This window comes from Neodiprion lecontei, chromosome 6, assembly GCF_021901455.1.
Source record: "Neodiprion lecontei isolate iyNeoLeco1 chromosome 6, iyNeoLeco1.1, whole genome shotgun sequence".
Classification (NCBI taxonomy): Eukaryota; Metazoa; Arthropoda; class Insecta; order Hymenoptera; family Diprionidae; genus Neodiprion; species Neodiprion lecontei.
Window position 1 is genome coordinate 19,689,012 of NC_060265.1, and position 26,656 is coordinate 19,715,667.

General features: G+C 32.6%; 1 protein-coding gene across 4 annotated transcripts; it reads left to right on the forward strand.

Annotated features, from left to right (window-relative positions):
* The first annotated feature begins 536 nt into the window (after positions 1-536).
* On the forward strand, positions 537-25,430 carry LOC107226982 (mitogen-activated protein kinase kinase kinase 11). 4 transcript variants are annotated; one of them, XM_015667973.2, is made up of 15 exons: positions 537-974; positions 2,223-2,436; positions 2,730-2,964; positions 3,149-3,366; positions 4,509-4,849; positions 4,934-5,114; positions 5,249-5,397; positions 5,488-5,660; positions 5,955-5,975; positions 6,489-6,735; positions 7,022-7,141; positions 8,659-8,862; positions 17,719-18,130; positions 18,334-18,687; positions 19,172-25,430. In XM_015667973.2, exons 2-15 carry the CDS (start codon positions 2,249-2,251, stop codon positions 19,896-19,898), a joined length of 3,570 nt encoding a protein of 1,189 aa, XP_015523459.1. In that variant the 5' UTR covers positions 537-974; positions 2,223-2,248; the 3' UTR covers positions 19,899-25,430. The 4 variants fall into 4 exon arrangements, with proteins under 4 accessions (XP_015523459.1, XP_015523460.1, XP_015523461.1 ...); XM_015667974.2 differs by having other exon boundaries at positions 19,178-25,430; XM_015667975.2 differs by lacking the exon at positions 5,955-5,975 and having other exon boundaries at positions 538-974.
* The last annotated feature ends 1,226 nt before the right edge of the window (positions 25,431-26,656 follow it).

Genomic DNA, 26,656 nt, shown 5'->3' on the forward strand with positions numbered 1-26,656 from the left:
CCTCATTAACTGTAAATTGCATTGAAATTCAATGTCCCGAATAGAAAACCTCTTGTTGGTAGTTTTCGGTTGTTTATCATAGCAGACTATTCGAGAATTTCAGAATTCCATGACATTTCCAGGTGTTCCAGAATTGCCTGACGAGTAGTCACACTGGCTAAGTATATGGAGCGCACGGTAACATTAGTTATTGTTGTTCTTGTTGTCTTTCCTATGAATAGTACCGTTTACTGACTTGAGTTGCGCGACGCAGAATATAGAGATCAGGTGATACAACTTCAGTCAACGTATCAGTGGTTATGCCGGTTATACCATAGAAATTAGTGATGATGCTACCTCCGCGGGAATAAGCCTTATGTAGAGTGGTGCAGCCAGTGTAGCCATGCTATAGATCGTAAAACATGTACAGCAGCGAACATAACACGGTGGTAAAAATTAGAACTATTCTAGACGACACTTTTTGGAGTTCAGCTTACGCCACAAATGCATTAGAGTTCGGTCTGCTTCCCTCCAGTCTTCCTGGACGGGACTATCAAATTAAACATGGCGCCTGCTAGGTTATTGTCGTGAGTGATAATTTATTTTCTGGTGTTAATGTGAAAATTTCACAGGTTTTCCGGGCCGATGCGGAGCGCGGCGCGTACGGGAAGGCGTCCCGGCCTCGTTCGCCCCGGTTTAAACGTAACTCTGTAATCAGAACGCCAATAAAACATATAAATTGAATTGCATAAACAGTGGGTTGTGGGTATACACACCCTGACGCGAGATCCCTCGAGTATATCCTCAGCTTTATGGGTTTCTCCTATATTTGTGACGTAGTTAGTAGTTTCTTATTGACTGTTGTTCACCCTCGCAAACAAATACTCTGGCTGATTGGTGATAATTGTATATTAAAACCCGAAAATGTCGAGGTTTTGTACAGTGTTTTCTTCAGTGGGATAAGAGCCACCATCGGCTGCTTGAAGATCACTTTGGTAAATATATGGATTTTGTTTCTCTGCCACTTTATTTCACAGGCTAATCTATAAACTTTCATATCTGTCACGTGATGACATTAACGGATGATAAGTTTTTTTTTTCGTTTATTTTATTTATTTTTTAATGCATCTCAAATATGGCAGTGAATGAACCTCGACATTAAAACAAGTCAATTAGTATGCACATCATCACACTAACCTGTATCATGCATTATTTTACAGTAATCTAATTAATTAGATTTTATGCGAAATTTTATTCACCAATTTCGACATATTTATTAACCTGAGAAATATACAGTCAATTATCAATTCAATTATATCCATGCTAGTAGTTAAAGAATATTTCATTTCATCTTTGACTATGTTTACAGAAAATCAATAAAAAAAAAAAATCAATAATACTGAATTTCCACTTCCAAACATCTTCGAACTCTAATCAAATTTATAAATAGGCCTGATTTGGCCTTTATTATCAATAGATTTAACAGGTTATTGCGTCAATATGCCTGCTGTTATTTTTTTTTTTGTTAATTTCTATTGAATAAATTATAAAAGTATTGGCTCCATTTCTATATTCGAAAAATATTAACTAAGTAATATGAAATAAGACTTTTGACTTTAATTATATTCATTTTGGTGAGATGCCGTAAAGAAATGAAACCAACATCCAATTTTTGAATACTATGATTTGTAGCAAAAACCATATGTACCCGATATCTATCTCTCTTGAGGTTTGTGAACATGGTTGTAATGTTTTTTGTTTTTTTCTATTCTCAAGTTTTAGCTCTTTTAAGTAAATCTGATTGCATTTTGCAAAACTAGCTATGTTAACGCTCTCTGCTGCTCATCAGCTCTTTTCTAAATTTTAATTCAACATTGCATACTCCTACATTCCTTAAAAGCAAGGAAATGCACCATTCATAATTCATACTTACATGAACCTGCTTTTAAATATGAATCTTTGGTTTTGATAATTTTTCAAAATTGTTAATTTACTAGTGATAAACCAGTTAGAGAAATGACACATCAGCTGCAGATGTTGTTCAGTGGCTGAAATTTTTCTTTCCTTGTAAGCTGCCTACAGCCTAAAGATTGTACTCGTGAGCTATCATTAATTCTTAAATGGCTTAAAAATTTCGTTTAAAAAATTATTCTTGTCTATTAGCAAATAATGAAATGTAAGAATGGAAACCAGCTGTATCAACAACAGCTGAAAACTATGTAGAGATCAATTTTGTTAAAAAGGATAACAGCGGAAAGGCTTGGGCCTTATGCCGCCTGCCGGGCTATCGGCACGAGGTTTGTCTACTTTGATGGACCACGGACATCCGGACGCTCGTCATCAGAGCGAGCGATTTTTACATTATCCGGAGAATGGCTCCACACGCTATCAGACTCAAAGCAATACCAATTCACCCAGATATCAGCCGAGCAACAGAGGCACCCACCATTGGACGAGGTAATCAGATACGCTACGGTTGCATAAATGGGAGTGAAATAAGCTTAATAACCATTTTTTGAAACTATAAAAAGATTACGTTGATAAAGTAAAAATTTAAAATCCTTGTTCTTTCACAAATATCTGAACCTAAGCTTATATTTTCTTCACTTAGCTACTTTATTTTTACCTTGTTGCACCATTGATTTGTGTTGGTATTAAACGACACAGTTTCCATTATTACATGAAAATGATAATAATAGTTATTATCAATATAAAATTTGTTAAGTAAGAAAAAAATTGTTATGGACTAGCCACGGATATTCAGAGGCACGTGCTTCGAACAATAACATGTCGGACAGCAGCGTTTCTGACACACATAGTGGTGGCACGGCTAAAACCGTATCCCAACAAACCAGCCCATCTCATGGAACGTATTCCTCGTCACAATCGCAAAATGACAATAGCTCCATTATTTTCACCGCTCTATTTGATTACGTTGCTCAGGGTGAAGATGAGCTAACGCTTCAAAGAGGTGAAACTGTTGAGGTAATTCAATTAGATATCAATATTTCTTTTCAAATGTGTGTGCATATATATATTCTTGCCTAACATAAAATATCAAGAAACTCTTAAGTATATACTTGTTGTATCAATATATTTATTTTACATTATTAAAAAGTAAGTTCCAAGTTTAAGTAAAACATCAGATGTATTATTTGTATTCTACTAGGTTCTGTCGAAAGATTCAAAAATTTCCGGCGATGAAGGATGGTGGACGGGTAAAATTCATGGAAAGGTGGGAATATTTCCTGCCAATTTTGTTGCTAAAGCTGATAGTATCGACAAGGTCTCTTCAGTTATTGACAAAGTTCAACCAGTAGAAATCGATTTTGATGAATTACAATTAGAGGAGGTCATCGGTGTTGGAGGTTTTGGAAAAGTCTATAGGTGAGTGTGGGGCAACTTCATCTAATATATGATTTGTAACGAGGAACTTATTTCACTGTTGAATAATTTCTTTAGCAAATCTTATTATCAGATCCAGGAATTGTACCTGGATCTATAACTGTTTGATTGGTTTCTTACTACCATGATTATGCTAGATTGCCTGGTAATTTGAACATCTTATTGGCTATCAAGTTGACAAGTGCCTAATCCTATGGAGGAATCACATGAACTTATTGTGCTTATTTTGAATAATTGTTAATCAAAGAATTTCCTACCAAGAGAATTTGGTTGAAGAGATACATTACTTTTATTGAATGTGTTAGTATTCCAGGTAGTAGTAGTATAATACATCATCAGTTTTCCTTGAAATCTCGCAAAATTCGTGCACATAGCTAATGATAAATCGAAGTCCGAAGTTACGCTCTAATGGAAAACTTACACCAGATCACGTTTGTAATATAAAAATCAATTTATAAGAACTTGAGGGTCTACTAATGAATTGTTGTTGCAGTTAAAAAGTACGTATTTAAGATCTCTTGCAAAGAAATGGGTGATAAATAAAATTTTTATCTAATTATCTGAATTAACGAGTACCGTAGCACATAGTGCAGCTAACAGAGCAGACCGATAATGTTCACGAGCAGTTTCTTTTCTTCTTTCCAAGCCTAAAGTTGATGAACCCCTGTAATGGATTAGTTAATATTCAGTGAAGTGGTAAATTTGATATTAACACCGTTACATTTAAAGAAAAAAAACGTACGCAGTACTCTATAAAATGTATTGTATCACAAAATACTATCCGAGACAGACTAGAATTAACTTTATGTAATCCTCCGGTTCTTAGATTGTTTTCAAAATTTTCTAATTTTTTTTTTTTTTTTATTTATTTATTTTTTATTTTTTACTGCCAGTTCCTGCCATACCCGTTAGAGAATGTCCCCAGAGATCTACCATAGACCTGTGCGGGGCAAGGGAAGAGATGGATTAGTGACCATCATTATGCGGCCTATCATTATTATCATTATTCATAATTCAAGTGGTTAATTGGTGCAATTGATTTTACTTAGTAATTAAGATTTCCTGATGAGATTTTAATCCATTTGCTGCAACATAAATGATTAATTTCCTTTTAATTCCCACAGGGGCTATTGGCAAAAGCATGAAGTAGCTGTTAAAGCAGCTCGCCAAGACCCCGACGAAGAGCCTAGCGTAACTTTAGAAAATGTACGACAGGAGGCAAAGTTATTTTGGCTTCTAAAGCATGAAAATATAGTCTCGATCGAAGGAGTTTGCTTAAAAATGCCAAACATGTGTTTGGTGATGGAATATGCAAGGGGCGGCAGTCTCAATAGGGTTCTTAGTGGTAGAAAAATTCGACCTGATGTTTTGGTAGATTGGGCTATACAAATTGCTCGTGGAATGGATTACCTCCATAACAAAGCTCCAATCAGCTTAATTCACAGAGACTTAAAAAGTTCAAATGGTAATAAGTGTTTATTTAGAATTTAATGCTCTTTGTGAATTATTAAAAGTTGCCAAATAATTTTATTTTCTACTCTTAATGTAGTACTGTTGAGCGAGCCGATAGAAAATGATGATCTCCAGTACAAAACACTGAAGATTACTGACTTTGGCTTGGCACGAGAAGTCTATAAGACTACACGCATGTCAGCAGCTGGTACTTATGCCTGGATGGCACCAGAAGTTATCAGAAAAAGCATTTTCAGCAAAGCGAGCGATGTGTGGAGGTGAGTACTTCTACAGCTTAATGTTCCGGGTCGAAATATGAAAGTCGTAACAATCGTAGCAGGAGGAAAAAACTATAAATTGATTCTTACAACAGTGAGTTGAAATGATGCTACCATTGTAATTGTGTTCACAGCTATGGTGTTTTGTTGTGGGAGCTTCTTACTGGAGAAACACCCTACAAAGGCATTGATGCTTTAGCAATTGCTTATGGCGTTGCTATTAATAAGTTGACCTTACCTATTGCTTCAACATGTCCACAACCTTGGCGATTTCTTATGGAAGGTAAGTAACAATTTTATTGAGGTGCAATTTTATGTGAATAAAGAAAACGTGACAGAGAGTCAATAAGAATATATGAATCTGAACTTGCAGCATGCTGGGCGGCAGATAGCCACGGAAGGCCTGGCTTTGCAGATATTTTAGAAGCTCTAGATGAGGTGCGCAGTGCTTTCGCAGAAACACCACACGAGTCTTTTCACACAATGCAAGAGAACTGGCGTGTTGAAATAGAAGAGGTGCTTCATGGCCTGCGCATGAAGGAAAAGGTAACATTTACCTATTTTTTTTTTTAATAGAAAAGTGCTAGCCATTCATAAGTCAATTAATTATATATGCAGAAAAGGGCATAGATCTAATTCGGTAATTGAGATAAGTTCCATTTTTCAATAACCATTGACAAATGTCATATTTATTATTGAGAAAATGTTCATTACGAACAGAGAGAGATAAAAATACTAATACCAGTTATGCATGTCATATCACGAGAAGTTTCTTTTGCTATTTTTCGCAGCCGCTACATGTAATTAATTTATGCGATTTTCGTTAAATGCTACATGAAGGCATGTCGGTCTTTAGAGGAGGTAAGAGTAACAAATCTATCAAATAATACAACATGTAAACAATGTTTTATACACATTCTTTAAACATATTTTCACTTCTTTGAGTGAATACTTTGATTTTTTGTCTTTCTTGAAATATATCTAAAATCTTTCTTGAAAAAAAAAAAAAAAAAAACTAATAGATTGTGCATCAAGGAGGCAAAGTAGGTGTATTCCATGCCAAGTGTAACTTTACAGTATGAGCTGTAAGCGACTCCAGTGCGAACCAATGACGAATATTACTAATACACGAGGCGAAAAAGACTTTGCCTCCATGGTGCACACGTTGCTTCAGGTAACAAAAGTATGGTTTACAATTTTTTTTAAATTTGTTTTCTTACGGAGTACAAAAATAGACCACTGTTTGGTGCTAGGATGTAACGGTGTAGTTTTTTGTACTCTGATGTCTTCTTTTTTATACTGTTGCGGAAACACCTACTTGACGTAGGAAACGTAGGCAAAAAAAGACATACAAAATCATTTTACTATTTTCAGGAATTGCGCTGTAGAGAAGAAGAGTTAACAAAAGCACAAGTGCAACAAAAACAGCATGAGGAGAATTTACGACAAAGAGAACAGGAATTGGCAGCTCGTGAGATAGACTTACTGGAACGTGAATTGACTGTTATGATCATACAGCAACAAAATACACCCACGCCAAACAAAAGGCTTGGTAAATTTAAGAAATCAAGACTAAAGTTGTATAAGAAGGAACCTGGTAGTAACATCAGTTTCCCTTCTGGTGAGCACTTTTCTTTATCACAACATCGAGATTACTCTTATCATTTAAAAGTGAAGTTGAATTTCATTATCACTAATCACTCTAAAATTTAATTTTATGTGACGCGTTATATGAAGGCAATAATCCATTGAAACTAGTCTAACTAACAAAATTTCCGATATCTTTGAATTGAGTATTATTTATTTTTTTTTTTCATGTTTTAAACTGTAAATGGGAAATAATAGATAGAATTTACCAGCTTCAAGTAGGCACTTATATGTAAATAATACAAGCTTCTGTTTACTAGACTTTCGACATACAATCACCGTTCAGCACACGGCTTTAGATCGAGGTAAAAACCGCAACCCTTCAAGACCTAACAGTCCACCTGGATCACCAAGTATTCCGAGACTTAGAGCGATTGCCTGTAAGTTGATATAAAATCTAAGCAGATAGAGAAAGAGTGCTTAATCCTAGCAAGAATAAGAAATGAAATTGGAAAGGTCGAATGTCTTTGATAATTATAAAGTCCACCAACTCGTAATGTTTTATTGCCTTAGTCACATTCATTTCTTTCAAGTGTCCCATGTGTATTTCTTGTTTGCAATCTATAGCAGCAAAAAAATCAGTCTTTTTTGTCCGTCTGCTGATTTGAAATTTTTCAATTTATATAATACCAGATAATACCAGAGATGAAATAATACTCAACGTTAGTTATAATTCTATCAAATTGTAACTGACATAATTTAATTAGCGAATTAATAAGTGAGTAAGAATTTCGATAGTATATAATTGAATTTTCACTGGATCAGGAGCCCTTTAATTCTCGAATGAATTTTTCCACAACATAACTGTATAGTGTACCTTATTCTGCGTAAAATAAATAAAGTGACAAAAACTATATTAAACGGAAATGTATTTGAGTTAGTCAAACTTTAAATAATTTATTTAAATTTCTGTGAGGACAGATTAATGTGCATTTTTACATTTTCCATTTCAATTCACTGCTGAGTGTAAATTACTATTCAAATGAAACATTTTTGTGTGAGTCATGAAATGGGATTTTTGATGTTCGGCCATTTTTTCACGATTAAGTTACTATTCAAATAATTTGACATTTTGGACGTCCCTTCCCATTTATCAAATAAGGTAGGATGACTTGTTGAACATTACATTATGTAAATTTTATTATTCTCACATTCTGTTCAACATATTAATTTTTTTGTTTTGGTGTTTGGCACTCTTTACTCTATTATAGTCATAGCATGGTTCAAAATACGCGATTTATGTGAATATATGAATCACCTTAAGTATTATTATCATTGAGGAGCAATTATTATTTTTTTTTTTTTGAAATTACTGAGCAGAATAGAGAACAGATTGAAGTGTTCTGATGCATCATTCAAAATATTATTCCATTTTAGCGTATTTTGAAATCTAAATCTTTATAAGTTCAATATCGTATGTTTTGTTTTAATGCAAAACAATATTCTAATCATATATTTTTTTTATGGTATTCTAATATGGTGAAGAAAATGCTACATCCAATTGTGCAATGCCTATAATGTGATGAAATCCTTATTGGTCGATAATGTCTCAGAGTCAAAAAACTATAAAATTCTTTGTTGAATCGACTTATATGAAAGTAATTATTTTAAGTTAAATTACCTTCTATCACCTTTTTTTTGGCATTAAAAATTAGCGTATATATTTGTTTGCAAAATATTGCATGACTCTTTGTTCGCTTTCTTGAAATATCCTTTTGTATTGCAATTTAGTCATTTCTTTCATTGCGCATCAAGTTACTTTACGTATTAATTTGAAATATGATTTTAATCAAATTTCGAAAGTGTGAAAATCTAAAATATATTAATGTACATTTGTGCAGTGAGTAGTTAGTACAGTAGCCAGTAGTCCTTTGTGTTTTTTGTTCCTCCTATGTAGTACCAGCAGACGGTATCAAAGGCAAAACTTGGGGCCCGTCTACATTGCACCAGCGTGAGCGTGGAGCGATAATAACGCAGCCCCCAAATCCTGCTTCACCTGATAACAAACGATGGTCTCGGTCTGCACCTGATCTTGAAAAAACTCCACTTCGTACCGCTCTGTTGGCAAGTACGCAGCTGTCGCCTCTTCTTCAAGAAATAGGTAACGACACATCCCGAAAATTGTACTCGTCAGCCAATAATCTGATCGATACACAGTCAGGGAATAGTGCAAGCGGTAATCCAGAAAGTTCAGACGAATTTGTAACAAAACTTGATCATTCTAATGAGGATTCAAATTTTTCTCCAGACATTCACGGAAATACTAAAGTATCTTTTAACTTTTGCAATGATGAAAACGACTGTAATTGTGATGAACAGACTGACAATTCTATAAACTTAGTACATATATCTAAACTTAATCAAAGAACCCAATTTGCTGAAGAATATCCACCATTCTCAAATGCACATTGTAATGTTTTTAATAAGAATTCTGATGATAAATGTAAAAGGTCTAAAAATCAACAACATTCAACAATTGACTCTAGTTATTCGGTACACTCTTCAAAGTTTGTGCACAGTGTAGCTTCATCACTAGTAGGGACTGCTAAAAGGGTGAAAAACAAAAAACGAGATAGAAGTAAGTCAAAAGAAAAGCGTCGTGATAGCTCAGAATCTCGATTACCTTCGCTAGCTGATTTTTTCAAGTCCCCTTCAGGATCCAGAAAGAGCTCACTCAATTCACCTCTATCTTCTGAGAGGAAAGCGTCGGTTGCTATTAAAGTTAGCGATTTAGATGGTTTCGAATCAAGTCCTGAAAATTCAATTGGAAAACCACTTAAGCATAAGTCAAGAAGTTCCAAGAGTCCTTTGAGAGTTCTTAGTAAAATTAAAGCTTGGGGCAGTCGTGATGCATTGGATGATCAGTCTCCTGCAAAAGTTGAATACAATGTACTAGAAAACGCCATCCACATTCCCGGTTTTGATTATTCAGATCAGGAACGAGATCAATATTTACCCAAATTTTTAGCTGCAAATTCACGCGAAGGTATCGATTTTGAAAATCTTGAATCCGATTTGTGTAATCTGGATTCAGAACACTCCAACGATAGTTCAAAATCCAAAAATTCTGTCCAGTTTCTTGAAGAATTCGAACGCAATGAACCAAGATCCTCAATAGACAGTTCAAAAAGCAAAAGTAGTTTAACCTCTAAATATAGCGGTCAATATTCCGATCGTGATGTTGACAATGATTCATTAAAAAGGGATTCAGAATCAAAAAGTAACGAGTTTTTACTAAATTTCGGTGAGAACTCTACAAATATGATTTCAAAAAAAACTATGATTCTTCAAGAGTTTGGCCAGCAAGCTTCAGATTCCAATTATTGTCTAAATGAAAGTTCTGCCGGTTCGTATAAAATTATGAGTATTTCGAGACGCAGTTCTGACAGCACAAGCTCCATTAATTCAGTGACGTCCAATACTTTGGCGACGCAAAAGTTCTTCCGAAAACACAAATAATACTATATAAATCATAGTCTATGGAATAGGTTTCTTTATATTGTATGAAAATTAAGAATATGAAAGATTATTCGATGAAATTGTTTTTTTTTCTTCTATTTATAAATATATAACATTACCTAACTTAAATTAAGAACCCACGAAATACACTATACAATACACACTCTAAGTTATAATCAATTTAAATGGTGTGGGTAATATGAGAAACAATGTTATTTTTTAATATTAAATTGCGTACTCAGCACGATCGATATCGTGTATGAGATTCATTCCGAAATTTAGATGTCGAAGGTATGGAAACATTAATGCGATATCGAAAAATTTCCCAATCAGAAACAGTAATCATAATATGGCAAAGCTTCAAAAAACTTGTCTGAATTTAAACTAATTTACACTCTTTCTGAATGTACAATAAACAATATTAAAACGTGGAGAGAAATTTTTTAACTTTTCAAGTCTTTTTGTACAGATTAAAATGCATTTCTCTGCGAAAGCGACGATCATCGAGGATCTAAAGTGATCTAGTGGTCTATAAACACTTCGTAGAAAAAAAGTTATTTCTTATAGTTTACTGTCATATGATAGCAACTATTAATATTTATCCACAGCATTTTCTTAATTGATATCAGTATAATATCTTGAGACAGGTTTTGCAATATTACTTAGCATTTAGTTCAAATATGCTGGCTGTTACAGCTACATACTATCAATGCTCAGAGGGTTCATGTGATCATACATTTTAATAGTGTTGAAAGTAACAAATATTTTTACAGTATGTAATGGAATACTGGGGGCTCAGGTTTGAATGATCAATCAATCCGTTTATGATTACTTGGGTCCGTAGACTTACGTGATACATATAGTTATGTATCAGATTTATTAAACAATTATTTAATAATGAAAATAATGTTCCATGCAACAAACTTCTGGGGATCGAAATATTCTATACCGAAACTAATACTAGTTTCATAAATTATAGCAATACAGCAAAGACATTCCTATATTAAACCCATCATTTGTATAAGTTAAAAAGTATATTCAAAAAATTGGACATCAATTCTTCATACACAGCATTTAGTTCAATACTGAAGATATATAAACAAAGCATAAATAGAAAGCTTAGTTTCAAAAAACTATGAATGTGTCATTTGTTTTAGTAAGGCAGTCTATTTGTAAATATATCTTGTTTTATCTGAACCGAATATGATTTATCTTCATCTTAAGACTTATATTTTAATCAAGTATTCATACGAGTTGATAGATTAATACTCTCAAATAAATTATACACGTAGATGTATATGGTGTTCTTCTTTCCAGCGGTAGTGCATGCCTGTAATGATCACTCTGTTTGTAGTTTACACTCGAATTCTCGCGTTCAATTATGGAATTGAAAACAATCTATTTAAAAAATCGACAATTACAAGATTGAAGTGTATACTTATATTGTTAAGTAGTGAGTTGCTAATTTTATTTATGTATCACAATTGTTAGTAGTCTTTAGTCTATTGTAGTTTATTTTATTCAAATTAGATCTTGAAGTATAATTATGAGTTATTGATTAGTTTGTAATTTTGTATAATTTTTTTTTCCTTTTTTTTCTTCTGACTTTTTATGCACTGACGTAAAAGCCTTGGTGTGGGACCATATTAAAGTTTAAGATTATTTTAAGTATTCTTAGACTGGCTAGACCGAACGCTCGTTAAAATCACATCACAGCATATTTATCTTAAAAAAACAACAGAATTTCTTTGGGTCCAATCACGTTTTAGCTTTTGCAAGTTTATGTTCATTGTTCAGATAAAACTGTGTCTTCATATAATTTGGCAACTGGTCTTGTACTTTCAGATATGTAAAGGTACACAATTCCATAAACAGAAATCAGAAAATACTAAACAAAATTTCAATGATGAACTAAATTTAATAATCACTGTAAAACGAAGGATATATATATCTACAGTTTGTTGCTCTGGGACGATGTCTTACAGTATTTCTATGCATAATTTTTTTAAACTTGACAACATATTTAGCCCGTAATATACGGGATAGTTGTTTAGTATTTTAGTTTTTAGTAACCAATATTTGATGCATTCTCAAGTACATTCTTTATGTGCTTTCACAGATTATCACGTACGTTTTGATCACATTCTTGAAGATATAAAATGATGCAGTTATCAAACTAATTATGGAAAAAACCCCCTTAATCTGCAAAGCTGCCTGAAAATCTGAAATGCAATATTTACTCCTTAGCTTTGGAAATAGTTTCGTCTTTCATGACTGTTTTCTTATTTACAGGCAATAATTAGATTTTATTTTACAATGTCACACTTCTAATCGCACCTCGCATTGAAGTTATAAAGTCAACATTTCGTCTTCTATTTCTCTCAGCCTATATATATAATTTTCTAAACTTATTCAAAACTTTTTTCTTTTTCATAAATTATTAAGCATTTAATGATCTGTGAGTATGTTCTTACTGTTAATTTGTTCTCTGCACATAAATTTTACTTTCCTTATAATGTGCCTGTTTTATTGCTAATTTCCGATTCACAAGTCCAGTAAAGTATCAGGTACTGCAAAAGCACTTCGATATTCTGATATGCATTGTGTGAACTTTTACGCGAATGTAATAGACGAATTGGGATGATCAATTGTTTTTAACTGGCGTTCAATATTGGGTTCAATTAAAAGTTCTGAATAAAGGAAAAACGAATCCTTTCTGGTGTTGGCTTTTCTCAATTATAGTAATTTAGAGTACATAACACTCTTAACAAATGTATCTAACAGATCGCTGTAATTTGGATGTGTAATTATTTAGTTTGAGATTTCACATTCGATATTTGAATATCTGCGCCTGAGAACTGTAATTAATATTTCAATTTATATGATTTCTTCAAATGAACATTTAGTATTGCTTATTTCTTTTATCGATATTCGACGTACTTTACTTCGGATCAATTTTTTTTTATCAAACTATGTCAATGAAACAATATTTAAAATTTCAGATTTGCAACTTTCATTGTCATTTCAAATATCGGTAATATAATTCCAGATAATTTACAATCCAAGAACTGCTATTGCCAAGAAAATCAAAACTTGTTACAAAATAAATGTTCAGAATAAACATGATAATGGCTCTCAGGTGCAGGATTAACACACATTTGTACTTTCCCACAGAAGCGTTCACATCTTTTCCTATCGCAAATTTGTCCTAGATGAAACAGGTATTCGTATTGGCACATCATATTTTCATTTGACATGCACTGTATGAACTGTCGAACACTTCGCACACAATACAATAGGCACTTACATGCAAAAGACACATCTGTATTTACCTATTAAATTTTTTCAATAAAATCTTTTCAGTTGTACAGATTTTGTTTAGTTTTCATTAATTTTTTTTTTTTTCTACGCTCAGTATACCGCAAACTCATGAGTTTTGCTGTTCAAATGAATAGTCATTCGCCAATTATGTTATAAAACTACGAAGATGTTGCTCTTGTAACTTGATCTATATCAATTATAATCTTATTTTGATTCTCAGTATCGTATCTACTAGAAACGCGTAACATCATATGCAATGATTTAAATGTGATACTTCTGATAATCCTTTTCACCGATTACAGTATGTTTCAAAATTTGTATACCATTCTAGATTCCTAATCCTTGACTTGTTATCGCAAGTAAGGATATTGTTTACTGAAGATACTTCACAGCAATATAACAATGAAATTGTAGCTTGATACATATATATTCCATTATGCAGGTCAGCCATAATGCTGTTACTCTATGAAACACAAATACAGCAAAACTCGAGTGTTAAGAAGAGGCACAAAGATAACTCCACATAACTGAGCGTAAAGAAAAAATACATCCTGCATGTACCCCATGGGATCCTAACTTTTAACTTCACTTGGTTTTGGTCCTATCCCTCCTTGAACATCCCGTTATTTACCCAACTCGCAGCCTATTTAATAAAACACATTTAAACAGAATATTGTTAGAAATATTTTAAATTGGTCAGAGTATTGATATTGTATTTGTTTGCATAAATCCATTGTAATTTTGGCTGTGCAATTACACTAAGTATAGTAATTTATGTGAAGAAAGATTCAGTCATTGTATTTCCAAAATTTTTGGCAAAAACTGAACATGACTGATCGAAATTTGTACTTCCAGAAATCGCAGACATACTTTGAAGAGTGAAATTAGAAAAGCAATATATCGTATACTTATCCTGGATTACTATGAATTTTTTATCTCATTCATAAAAACTGAGGCATTATTATACACAGTTGTAAGCGCTACGATCAATACAGTTTGTAATTCAAGTTATAATCAGTCATGTAGATTCAAAACCCACGCTGCTTTGAGTAGATTAAGTGCCGTCACAAGGTGTTTTCCATTCAGGATCAAAATGACCCAGGCTCAATTGTGTGACCAATAAAAAATCCTGTGTTATCTTCCTACAATGATCTCATATTGGCTGCGCAAGTGAGCCTCATCATTTTGATCTAAGAAGGAAAGTGAGTCTGGCATTTGGTTTGTATAGCATGTTTTGACATTCTAATGTTGTATTGCTCGCTTGGAAACTCACCACGTTACTAGCTTTGTATTGTAATTCAATTACCGCCTCATATAGTTGATTGTATTCAACTACTAGTTGATGAAACGAAGGATTGTATGTTGCAGATAGCAAAATTGTTTCACCTACCAATCATTACCTGTAGTCTGTATAGCTGTAATTATTTACAAAATCCAATGACTAATGAATGACTCATCGATACATGTATCCAACCATAATATAGATTTTCAGCACATTACTATTTTTTTACCCGCTCAGTACTTACACAAGCATCAGCTTTACAATTCAATATCCAAACTATGTAATGCTTTAATCTGCGCATAGTCAACTTGTGCTTCTGTTCTAAATATATCTCAATCTACACCATGTAATTGATCTATACACATGCATATATAAATGTATATATTCTTGTACTCGAAAAGTCTTTCATGTTGAACTTTAATAAGTTATAAAACTAATTGTAGGCTTCTGTAATAAATATTATTTAAATGATCCATAATAAGGCATCAGTAGCTACTTGAGAAAATTGGAAAAACTCAATTTTATTTTGAATTTTACTAGTAATAACAGTAATAGTAGCAAAAATCATATTAATAATGATAATAATGAAGCCGTTATAATTGCATATATCCTGAGGCCCATTATAATCTGTAAATTCAAGTGGAGTGGACTTAATTATTCGAGTATCAGAAAACAGGTGTAGATTTATTCATTGGAACATGAAGTAAAAATTGTTATGTAACAGAATTAATATCAATCAACATCAATTGAGAAAAATATGCTGGAGCCAAATATGTGTGCAAGAAATTAATAATCAACAAGAATTTATTTTTTATAAGATTTGTCGAACCTACCGATACGGTCGTTTTATACCTTACTACAAATCCAATAGTGTTTACAGTTATAACAGATGTATCACAAGTATCTTCAAGCTAACTTCTTTACGATTTACTAAAATTTATTGAGCTTTAACGAAAAATTTGGCTGATCTGCTTCGTTAAATGATGGACAGACTGAACTTTGGTGTTTCCTTACATGCCAAGAATTTGATACTTGATTGAAATACCAAGCATTAAATAAATAATATATATATACATAACAAATATGTATATATATTTATTATTGATGGTAGCCTAAATTGGTACATCTCAATTGCTGAATGTATTTTTTTCACTATGTGTATACTGAATTAATTATTTTTGAATGCTGTCTTTCAATACAGTACTGACGCAGGAACTTTCTTGTGCCATATTCCAAAGTATTTAATTTTTTCTGCCTGGTACTAGAGACAAATAGTAGAAAGTGTTAGTATGTTGTTATTAACATACTTGGTTACATTGTTCAAAATACCCATAGTTACAAAATATTATCTAGGTTATATTAATTTTATTTTCCATACCAATAGAAAATTTACATGATAATACTATCATTGAGTGTTAGTCTGTTCGAATTTTCATTAAAAGCTGCTAAGTAGCAAAATATGAGTGGCATGATTTATCGTTAGAAGGTATGATTATTATTTGATATTGATTGAAAAATTTCTTTCTACTGACGAGACCCATGTTATTCTTTTAATTCTCTCTAAAACTGCGTCTAAAACTAACGTAGCGTGCTTTTTGAGTTTGTTTTTGAATTTCTGTCGCTAAGATATCAAATAATAAAGTGTTCGATGACTACTATTAATGTATACATATTTATAAAGAAAAGTGGATGCAAAAACACACATCGTTCTTTATCGTGTATGAAGATGATGTTTTTAATATGCTTATCACAAGACAAAATGTGTGCTTCCCACTTACGTATACTTCGGTTGCCTGATTGTAACTATTACTCAAATGAGAGAGTCGAAGTTAAGACATTAAGAAACATGATATTCAAGTATATTTGAGTAAATCATCTCTGTAAATCGATAAATGAGTCCTGATAGTGTGTAACTGTTAAGGCAGCTTATGGACAGCAATATTTTTAATACAAATAATTTTCCCCTGTCTGTCTCAATATTCTGAGGCATCACCACAAGCATTAATATTTTTTGCAACCAGTCTGAAGTATAATTTACAAAAAAATTGTATATTTTTATGGCGATATTGAATAGAATCGGATAATGATTTATCAAAAATTCACGACATGTTCTCCAGCTGCCAATCATTGGATAATTCAGCAAGCAAACTTTATTCCGCATTGTTCATTGAATGAAAAATACACCGTACTTATAATAAATGGTCCATAGTCCCTCAGACTACAAGTATATACTCTATAAGAATAGATATACTACAAGAATATGGGGCATTCCATGACATCTGGATCAAAATTCTAAATCAATATCTCATATTAGTTTTATAATTTTTTGTATGAAAGTACATCACGAAAAACGAAATCCCGATTTTTTAAGAATTTTTCGACCCAGTGTATCTCAAGTATAATTAAAAAACTTGAAACAAAAACCCGTACATTTAAAAATCTGAAAAATTTCAGAAAAATCTTATAAAATGTAACAAAATTTTGGACGCCCATTAGAAGGTGGAAATTTCATAACTTCGAAAGATAAGTAAGAAAAATCTTCTAATAGGTGTTAAAAATTTTGATATATTTCATAAGATTTTGTTGAATTTTTTCAGGTTTTAGAAAGTAGGAATTTTTGTTTCAAGTTTTTAAATTATACTTGAGATACACTGGGTCGAAAAATTCTGGAAAAAATTGGGCTGCGTTTTTTGTCATGTACTTTTATACCAAAAATTATAAAGGTAATCTGAGATTAACGTAGAATCTTAATCGAGATGTCATGGAATGCCCCATATACGCTATACTATACAGATCATACAACAAGAAGGTATAATATTGGCATTAATCAATGTCATATACCAAATTTAATGCAATGTTTATGATTACATGCTAAGAAACCAATTTTTTTTATAGACTACTCAGCATTGTCGCCAGAACTTCCGACTGATTGGATGACCTCGGATTATCCTATCAAACCTGGCCTTACTGGGCCCTACATTATGCCAATGCCAGTTCCCATGCCCACGCTGTACAATGGGGAAGTCAAGAAACCCAAACTGAGCATAATCGAACTGGTTCTGTACAACATCGCTGCCATGTTAGCTGGTGTGGCAACGGGATATGACGTTCGAATGTCGAATGTGTCACCAATTCATCCAAGGTTGCAGCCAAAGCCAAGTAACTGCGAAGATGACCAATCCAGATGGTGGTTTCAAGCTGAGACTGGTTCCAACAGGAATTCTGCTTACTTAGGTCCAGATTATGAATTCAGCTCATCCAGTGGCTATCCCCATAATACATACCATGGACCGGCAAGACACTACAGGTTTGTACTGTACAGTTTTATGTATGTACATCAGATAGCCGATATGGATATTTAAGTCAATCTTGAAAGGCCGTGTTTATGCGATGCATACTAAATTATTCATAAATATGAGAACACTTTCATGATAACTAATGCGTTATTATAATAAATTAATGTTGTATGAATATTCAAGTACAATCAACACATGCACAATTGAATTTTAGGCCGTTTCTAAGCAACATGGGAGGTATACCACCTGGTCTCCCATCAAATGTAATGCCAGACAAACCATTACGGTTTACGGACTCACCCCAACACTATGTAACATCGGCCAACTCTAATGCGCCAACACCTAGTCCACGTAGAAAAAGCTCTAGTACAAACAACGACGATACTTACTCACCTGATATTGGAAGGATCGATAGGATTGATAGAATCGATCGAATTGACCGTGTGCCAACAATATTCATGGGGAACATTGCGGCAATACCGGATTATGGACCACCTGTCTATGCAGTCGTTCCAACAGAATACTACAGACCTCCCGAATCTACATATTTTGTGCCCTCAGATTATCAGTGAGTATCCAATTCAATTAACCAAGAAATGATTAAAGACTAGTTTACCTCACTTGACGGGAGTTCATCGATGTCTTGTGTGTATATTTGGTATGATTATATTTTGTATAACAATTTTTGCGCTTTTGTCCATCATATGCACAGTTCAACAAATGCACTATTAATCTTTGTATGCTCTTTTAGTCTAAAGGTATTACTATTTGAGATAATAGTCATTTTATGCAAAATCATCATGGAGACTATGGCAACAAAACTATGGGACTTTAGCATACGCTATCTAGTCACCAACAGGTACGGCTGTTCGCAGTACTGGTTGATTGCTCATGCTAAAGTCCTACAAATATTTACTGTCGCTTCCTGTCCATATATACAATACAAACGTTTTATCTTTGTGTTTCCGCTATTACACAGTTCTTTCGGTTATGAAAATCAAAAGGTATTATGTAGTAGATTCTATGTTCAATACATATTTAACGTCTTCTAGCGACAGAATGCTGGAATGTCCAGAATTCCCACACGCCTATGATAATCCGAGCAGCATAAATAGTCCTGCACGTCCTATGCCAAGACTTCCACCTTATACTCATCACCGGACTTCGTCCAACGTTTCAAATGCAAGTACGTCTAGCCAAAGTAATGTTAATCCAACGTTTCGACTTGAAGATGAAGCTGATTACTCAATGTATTCACCAAGCCATTATTATCAACGATCGTCTAACGCTATATCCAGTGTTTCTAGTTATAATTCGAATATTTTAAATCATGACTACAATTCTCTGTATTTGACACGACAAAATTCACATGAATCAAACCCGAATTCAAGTGAGAGACCAAGTAACTTGGAGGTTGTCACGAGGCTTCGATCGAGTCTGAAAAGATCGAACTACTCTTATAACTCGCCGAATAAGAATCCAAGTAAAAATAATTCAGGCTCTGGTACGCCAACTAATCCTACGCCACCAGACTCTCTAACTTCTGAAGATTCAAGTTATGTTTCAGCAAAAGATAGCCAAATTTCAATTAGTAGAGTCAGATTCTCACCAGTTACATTTGAGAGAGATAACACTACTCGAGATCATCGAGAAACGCTCTTAGATATACCAGTTCATGGGCAAACCCAAGATATCACGGTACCATTGCAAGCCAATCGAAGGCTTAGTAGAAGCCGAAAACCAAGCATTTCAGAATTAGAAAGAGAATTTTTATCATAGCATTGGCTTATTTAAGGCTAAACATGAAAATATCAAAGAGAACACAGTTGTGGATTGTTTGAAATTGGTGACCTGAGGATCGTTTATTAAATTGAAAGGCGCAAGTAAAATACAATCATGCGGCTTAGTCATACTTCGATCTCTTGGTCTTCAATTTAAGTTTAATTTGATATATTTGTGGACCAGTAACTTGTATATCAACTATAAGGAAAACAACGGGTCGAACTAGAATGTTAATAAGAAACAATGATGCTCGTATAAATTACAGTTTGATATTTTCAAATTATGGAGTCGTGATATGACCAAAAATACATCGTATAACCATTAAAGTAATTATGAACTGGAACCTGCATTAAACACTGCCCTTTGTAAGCAAATATTCATGAAAATCTTTGTTATACAGTGTCTTTCTATCATAAAGAATTCATTCCAAATATGTGCAAGGCAATACTTGCTTGGTGTTCAATATTGAGGTTGATCAATACTGAGAAGCGCAACATTCCATTGCATGATTAGAATTAAAGGTCATGTTATAGTTCCACCTTTACTGATCAACTCATTTCATTAAAATTTTTCGTTTATTCGATTGAAAAATGAATAGTGCATTTGCATTTTGATAGCAAAATTTGGGAAAGTCATTTATATTTTGATAACTCTCTGTCAGTCTTGTTAATTCATTGATTGTATAAGCAAAAAAGTAACAATGAGGTGACTTGATCAGTGAAGCTAGAGCTGTTTCATGGCCCATGTCAGTATTTCTTTGGCAGTTAGTACGAAGATTAGACAATAGTAAGCTCAAATTTTTTTTTATATGTAATGAACTTGGTGAGAACTAAAGTCATTTATCAAATAATTTTGATTCAATATTGTAAAAATATTTATGCAAACAGTGATAGAAATGTCACAGTTTTATCAGGGTCAATGTGATTTTGTTCTTTCATCTTTAGACTGCTTTATTCCGTGTTTCCCACAATTGTTTATTACTGTACCTTGTGGTTTTACTGTCACAAATATCCCTGTTTTTGGAAGCTAAGGACCAGAAGAGCACGACCCTCAAAAAGCATTGGATACTGCCATAATGAGGGCGTATCTCCGATTGTAACGTGTATATCCCATAAGTCAAGGCCTCATTCATAAAGGGGTAAGCCACAAATGTTTCAACCTTACTACTACTGGAAGGATGGATCAATAAAATTTAAAAAAGAGGATAAAATGTTAGTGTTTTACGTCCCTCTCGCAGTGAGGTGTCTTCTAAGATTGTAAAAGATTCAACTGCAATACTGCCACAGAGCGTGTTCTCTTTTTTTAAATCTCTTAAGATGCGTGCTTCTGATAGTATCAAAGCAAAAATGAGGTGGCTCATGCCTTTCTTGCTGGCACTCGTATTATGAAATTTACGAGTTGGTAAGAGATACGCTCTTCTGGTCCTTAGCCCTCGATATATTTCTTATTCGACAGCATTCACAATTTTGAAATATTTTGTCTGCTGTGTCTTTTTAGTATGTTCAACCGTATGGATAAACTGCACATTTTATTTTTTGTATACGGATGTTTTAATAGTATACATATTGTTCTAAAATGCGCAAATCCGGGCCTGTATACTCATATGCAAATTGTGAGTTATTATTTTACTGGTGTGGTTGAAATACTCTTGAGTTGTAATTGGAATGAAGAATTCGACCAATTCCGCTATAAAATGTTATTTTGGTTACGAATAGCATATCATTCTTTTTGAAATTCCAATGAAACCCTGCATTTATTCCTATTATGCATTCTTAGATAACTCGGCATTGACTATTCCAGTATTTTTTACAGATCAATATTAACAACGGGAATGATAGATACTTATAACAACAAATAGTCACTTTTACACCGTGTCGTTTTTTCTATCTTTCAAAGCGGATAGTTTCATAATTTTATTATGTGTGTACACATTTGTTCACGCACGTGCCTCCGTGTATGCAAATATATCTAGATATATGTACTTGATAGATGTATATGCTTTGTGATGGTCTGCCATAAATATGTGCATATATTGTCGTTACATATAATTATTTATCGACATAGCATAATGTGAAAAATTCAGTGATTGGTATGGCTTGGTTTCTGTATAAATAACTTTTTCACCGTTATATGTACAAATATGTGTACAGTATAGTAATATTGCCAAAACAAGTGGTGTGATGAAAAAAATAAGAACTCTTTGCCATCTTTCCCGTGACACACATTGTATATTATCAACATAATAATGATCATGTTAGGAGTATATACAGTACATTGTTTCAGTTGCACAGCCTGTTTGTACAGTAACATAATTCAAAATAGGCTAAATTCATTAATTGTTCATATCACAAACTACCTAAAGCAGTAAAACTTTGATTAGCATTAAATTATATTTTGGCACATCTTTCCAATGACCCTGGTTCCAGAAGGTCTAAACCTTTTATAGATTATGAACGTGAAAGTTTTAGAATTACTGGTATTATAGAACTCACTATAATTAATGTAATTACAGTGTTACTTTAAAAACAGGCTAAATATTGTATATTCTTATCACAGTTCGTATTTTTTACGGGATTTTTTTGAAATTCGTAATAATATAAAGTATATCTAATTTTATCAATGTACCAATCATGTTTTTTTTTTAATTAGCACTTCATGTAACGCATGCTGTAAATAATTAATAGTATGGAAGTTGTATATATACATATTATAATATACTAAATATAGTTGGAAATAAATTTAACATCTGTACGTACCTACTACAAGCGAAGGAAGTACGGCGAGTTGAAAGAGAAATCCTCAGTAATTAGTTAATACATACTTTCTAAAAATAATTTAATATTCGATCAATCATTATTGTTGATTTAAATGTACAGAACTGCAATCAAAAGCCGTCTTCATTTCTGGCAATATTTCGCGTTGCATTTTATTGAAATCAAAATCTATTTTATTTTATGTTTCATTTATGTTTAGTGCTGAAAACGCGTGGAATATTAAATTGTATGATTTTGTTATAAATTTTGTAATGAAACTATATTATTTAATCGTGGTTATATTTCAACGACTTGAAGTTTGATAGAAGGTGAACATCAGTATTGTTATAGGATACGCCGCAATGTACATAGCTTCTAAAATTACGATAACAAAATCAGTTCCATAGTCTTCGAGAAGGGTGCACCATCACAGGTTACTGAATTAGATTACTCTGAGCGTTTTGTAAGAAAACATGGTTTTTTCATATTTTCACAGTAGACATTATTGCAAATGAATCAACTCATTTCAAATGTATGCAAGAAATGTATGAAGAAATTATTCTAACTAAGTAGTGATAAATTTGTTACTTTATTTCTTGATTATACCAATTTATCTGAAGGTATATATTTTAATGTTACATAACAAAATTTTATTACGGAAACGTTTCATTGGAACAATTTAAAAGTTTCTCAGTAATACATATTGTGTAAAAATTGTTGCTTCAGCATAAATATTCCCTAACATGTTACAAGCCATGTTACTTACAGTGATACTGGTTGATTAATTTTCTTATGTGAATTAGCTTCACAATCAGTAATGGATTACAAATTAACAGAGTAACACATTTTTGATTAGTAAAATATGATACAACAGTCAACATACGAGTGTATATCAGAATGATCTGGATGTTTTTAGAATTATTCAACATCAATGTGGGTACATTTGTTCTTTTGTTGTAACACTGATGTCAAAGGTAAAAAATATAATGAAACACCACTTCTTGAAGAACGGCTTGTCTGTAATGCATAAAAAATTTGCGGTGCTAGAAATGGCGTACTTAATTATTATAAGTATTTAAAAAAAATTCAACATGCTTCCAAGAAACACTTGAATTATAGAAAAAATATTAGATCATTAATCGCTAATAATAATAATAATTACAATGACACAATAATTATTATTATCATAGTAATAATTTGATCACAAATAATACTCGGCAGCTATAAACGTATTGATTGTGTAATGGCGCTTGTTCGCCGACAGTGCTAGTCTAAGCTATATTTATTTTTTATATTACAAACTTGTTTAGTATATAAGTAATTAATTCAATTGCGCATTTAATTCAAATCCATTGTAATAGCTTAGGTGTTAAGTATTCTAGAAATGTATGGTCGGAGAGTGCTGAGTAGTAGTGCTGTAGTGGTAAGAATCTGTGCATATCCACTTGCAGCATATGTTGGTATATATTATACCAATTAGATTATTGATTCATAAAATTTAGATTGATTATAAATATAAATATATCCACAGTTGTTAAAGATTTCAGTAAATCATTGCGAAATAGCTACGACAAATGAATTATACCAACTTCTAGTAGTAGCATTTCCACAGGGAACCAAACATCATGTATCGTATGATACTTTATTGTAATATTCAGCACTCTTGACTCTGCTGTACTTATACTCTACTATGTAGATATTTTTAGGGTTAACTTATTTTCGAACTACATTCCTTTTGCTATTGTAAACGTTGCAATATTGAAATGGAAGAATACATGCTGACTGCTGAGTGTCTGCAAAATTTCATAAGGCTCCCTCTTGTTTGCTCCTATGTACGTGTGGATAAGTTATGTAAACATACTTTATATAAAATAGGAATCAAAAATATTACACTTATTAGAGTTTGGAAGAAATTGTGCAAACAAATGTGAGGTATACAGTTTTTCAGACATTCTGCTCAGTCTTTGAATATTACAGCAATTCGATGATGATGTTAGCGCATCGTGTATCGGAGGTAATCTTCACAATGTCTGATAGCTAGTGATTGGCAGATGAAGAAATGCAATATTCATATATCTTATACATATAATACAACAGATGGCAATCAGTAATATACCTATTAAATTTTTTTCCCTGCACCATTAAAGATAATCCACAAAGAAAAGAAAATTGAAAGTTTCTGGTCTTGCAGTGTCGATACACTAGTGATAATCATTTTTCTCAATTACTTGAAAAGTTCTAACATTTTAGCTGAGTCACTTTGAATAAAGTTGTTTGAAGTGTATCAGAGAACGACAAAACTAAGGTAAAATGTTGAGGGAAATGAGGATTTCTCTACAAAAAAATTAAAAATCTTTCCAACGAATTTTCGGTTAAAAATGTTCACCAGGATACTAAAGCAAATTCTAATTCTCTGAAAAAAGTGAAAATATAGCTCCACAGTTACGATAAATAATAAAAAATTACATTCATATGTAAACTGTACAGAAGCTTATTTAATAGGGCTATTGCTATAGGGACGTAGCTATTCTTACAGTTGTGGTAATTTTATTAGAACTCATTGCTATAATATATTGCAATTCGGCAATCCACCTTCCTGTTATAGTTGTAGCTATCTCACAATGATATCCAGCTAAATGACTGTAATGACAACTATCTTACCGTATTTACATCAGTCCCTTCCATCCTCTATCACTAAATAGGTATTTCGATTGTCCTGAAAGTGAAATCCCAATTCGAGGTATTGTGAATGAATAAAAGTCATACCTTAATAGAACAACTGGTGCCTGCATGATTTTTTATAAACTACTTCACAGAGAAACTAAATATATAAAGCTTCGTAATTGAAACCATACCTATACTGGCAGTAACAGTTAATTTGAAAAATCAATCCTAACAACTTTTACTGTAGAATTTCAATTTTTTATTAATATCAAGGAGTGTCATTAACCAATTTTCTCCATATTGTTGGCATCACTGATAGTCCATGCTTATTTTCTAAAATTCAAAAAAATGTAAACATATAATCAAGTTAATGTTATTTTCTGTAGACAGGTATATTTTAAAAACACATCATTTTGAACTAAGTAATGTCTTTTATTTTTCTCAAATGACAGATCATACATCCCATTACAAAATGCATGCATATGCAGCGCTTGTATGTTAAATATCCACCGATGTAATTTCAGCTCGAATGTATGAAATGTATAAATATGATATGGTTATTGTTAAAATAACGGAGCATATCTTAACTGATTAACATCAAGAACTTTGAATCACTCATATCCTCAACCTTTTACAATAGACAAACGTAAGTAATAAAATCATTTTATAGTTAAGAGAAGTATTCCTAAAGATTAAAAGTTATTTGAACATGTTTTTTTATTCACTGGTAGAATACATATTACTGAAATGCACTTTTAGTATAAAAAAATGTGGAAATTACATCTATTATCTGTTGAAATTGGAAATGATTCAACAAGCGCCTTATTATGAATTATGTAAAAATTGGCTCACAATTTAAACCATCAGAGATCATTTGCTCTTGATGTGTTCATTCTAGGTATATTATAGTAAAGTAAAAAAAAAAATTAAAATATACAATATCAACCTTCATAATTTATTCAAATTCGTACTAAACGAACCTCATGCGGACTTTGAACTTATACAAAAGTTGGAGTTATCAGAAAATCTTCGTTGATCGAGTTTCAAAATTTGAGGCTACCGGAATTATGAGATTATACAATATATTGTATGAGAAATTGATATACCATACATCGCAATTTCATAATAATGAGAGTGCATTGAAGTGAAATCGACTTGCATGCTATATTCCTCAGTACATACTAATACTGTGATCCGAGACATTGAGTCGCGAGATATTGGTCAAATAGTCTTCTTCAATTTAAATGCATTTCACAGAATTTGTAATTCTACGTTTTTTCCGATTTAATACCATCACAGACCAAAGAACATAAGCTCCACTCTTTTATTTGCACTAAA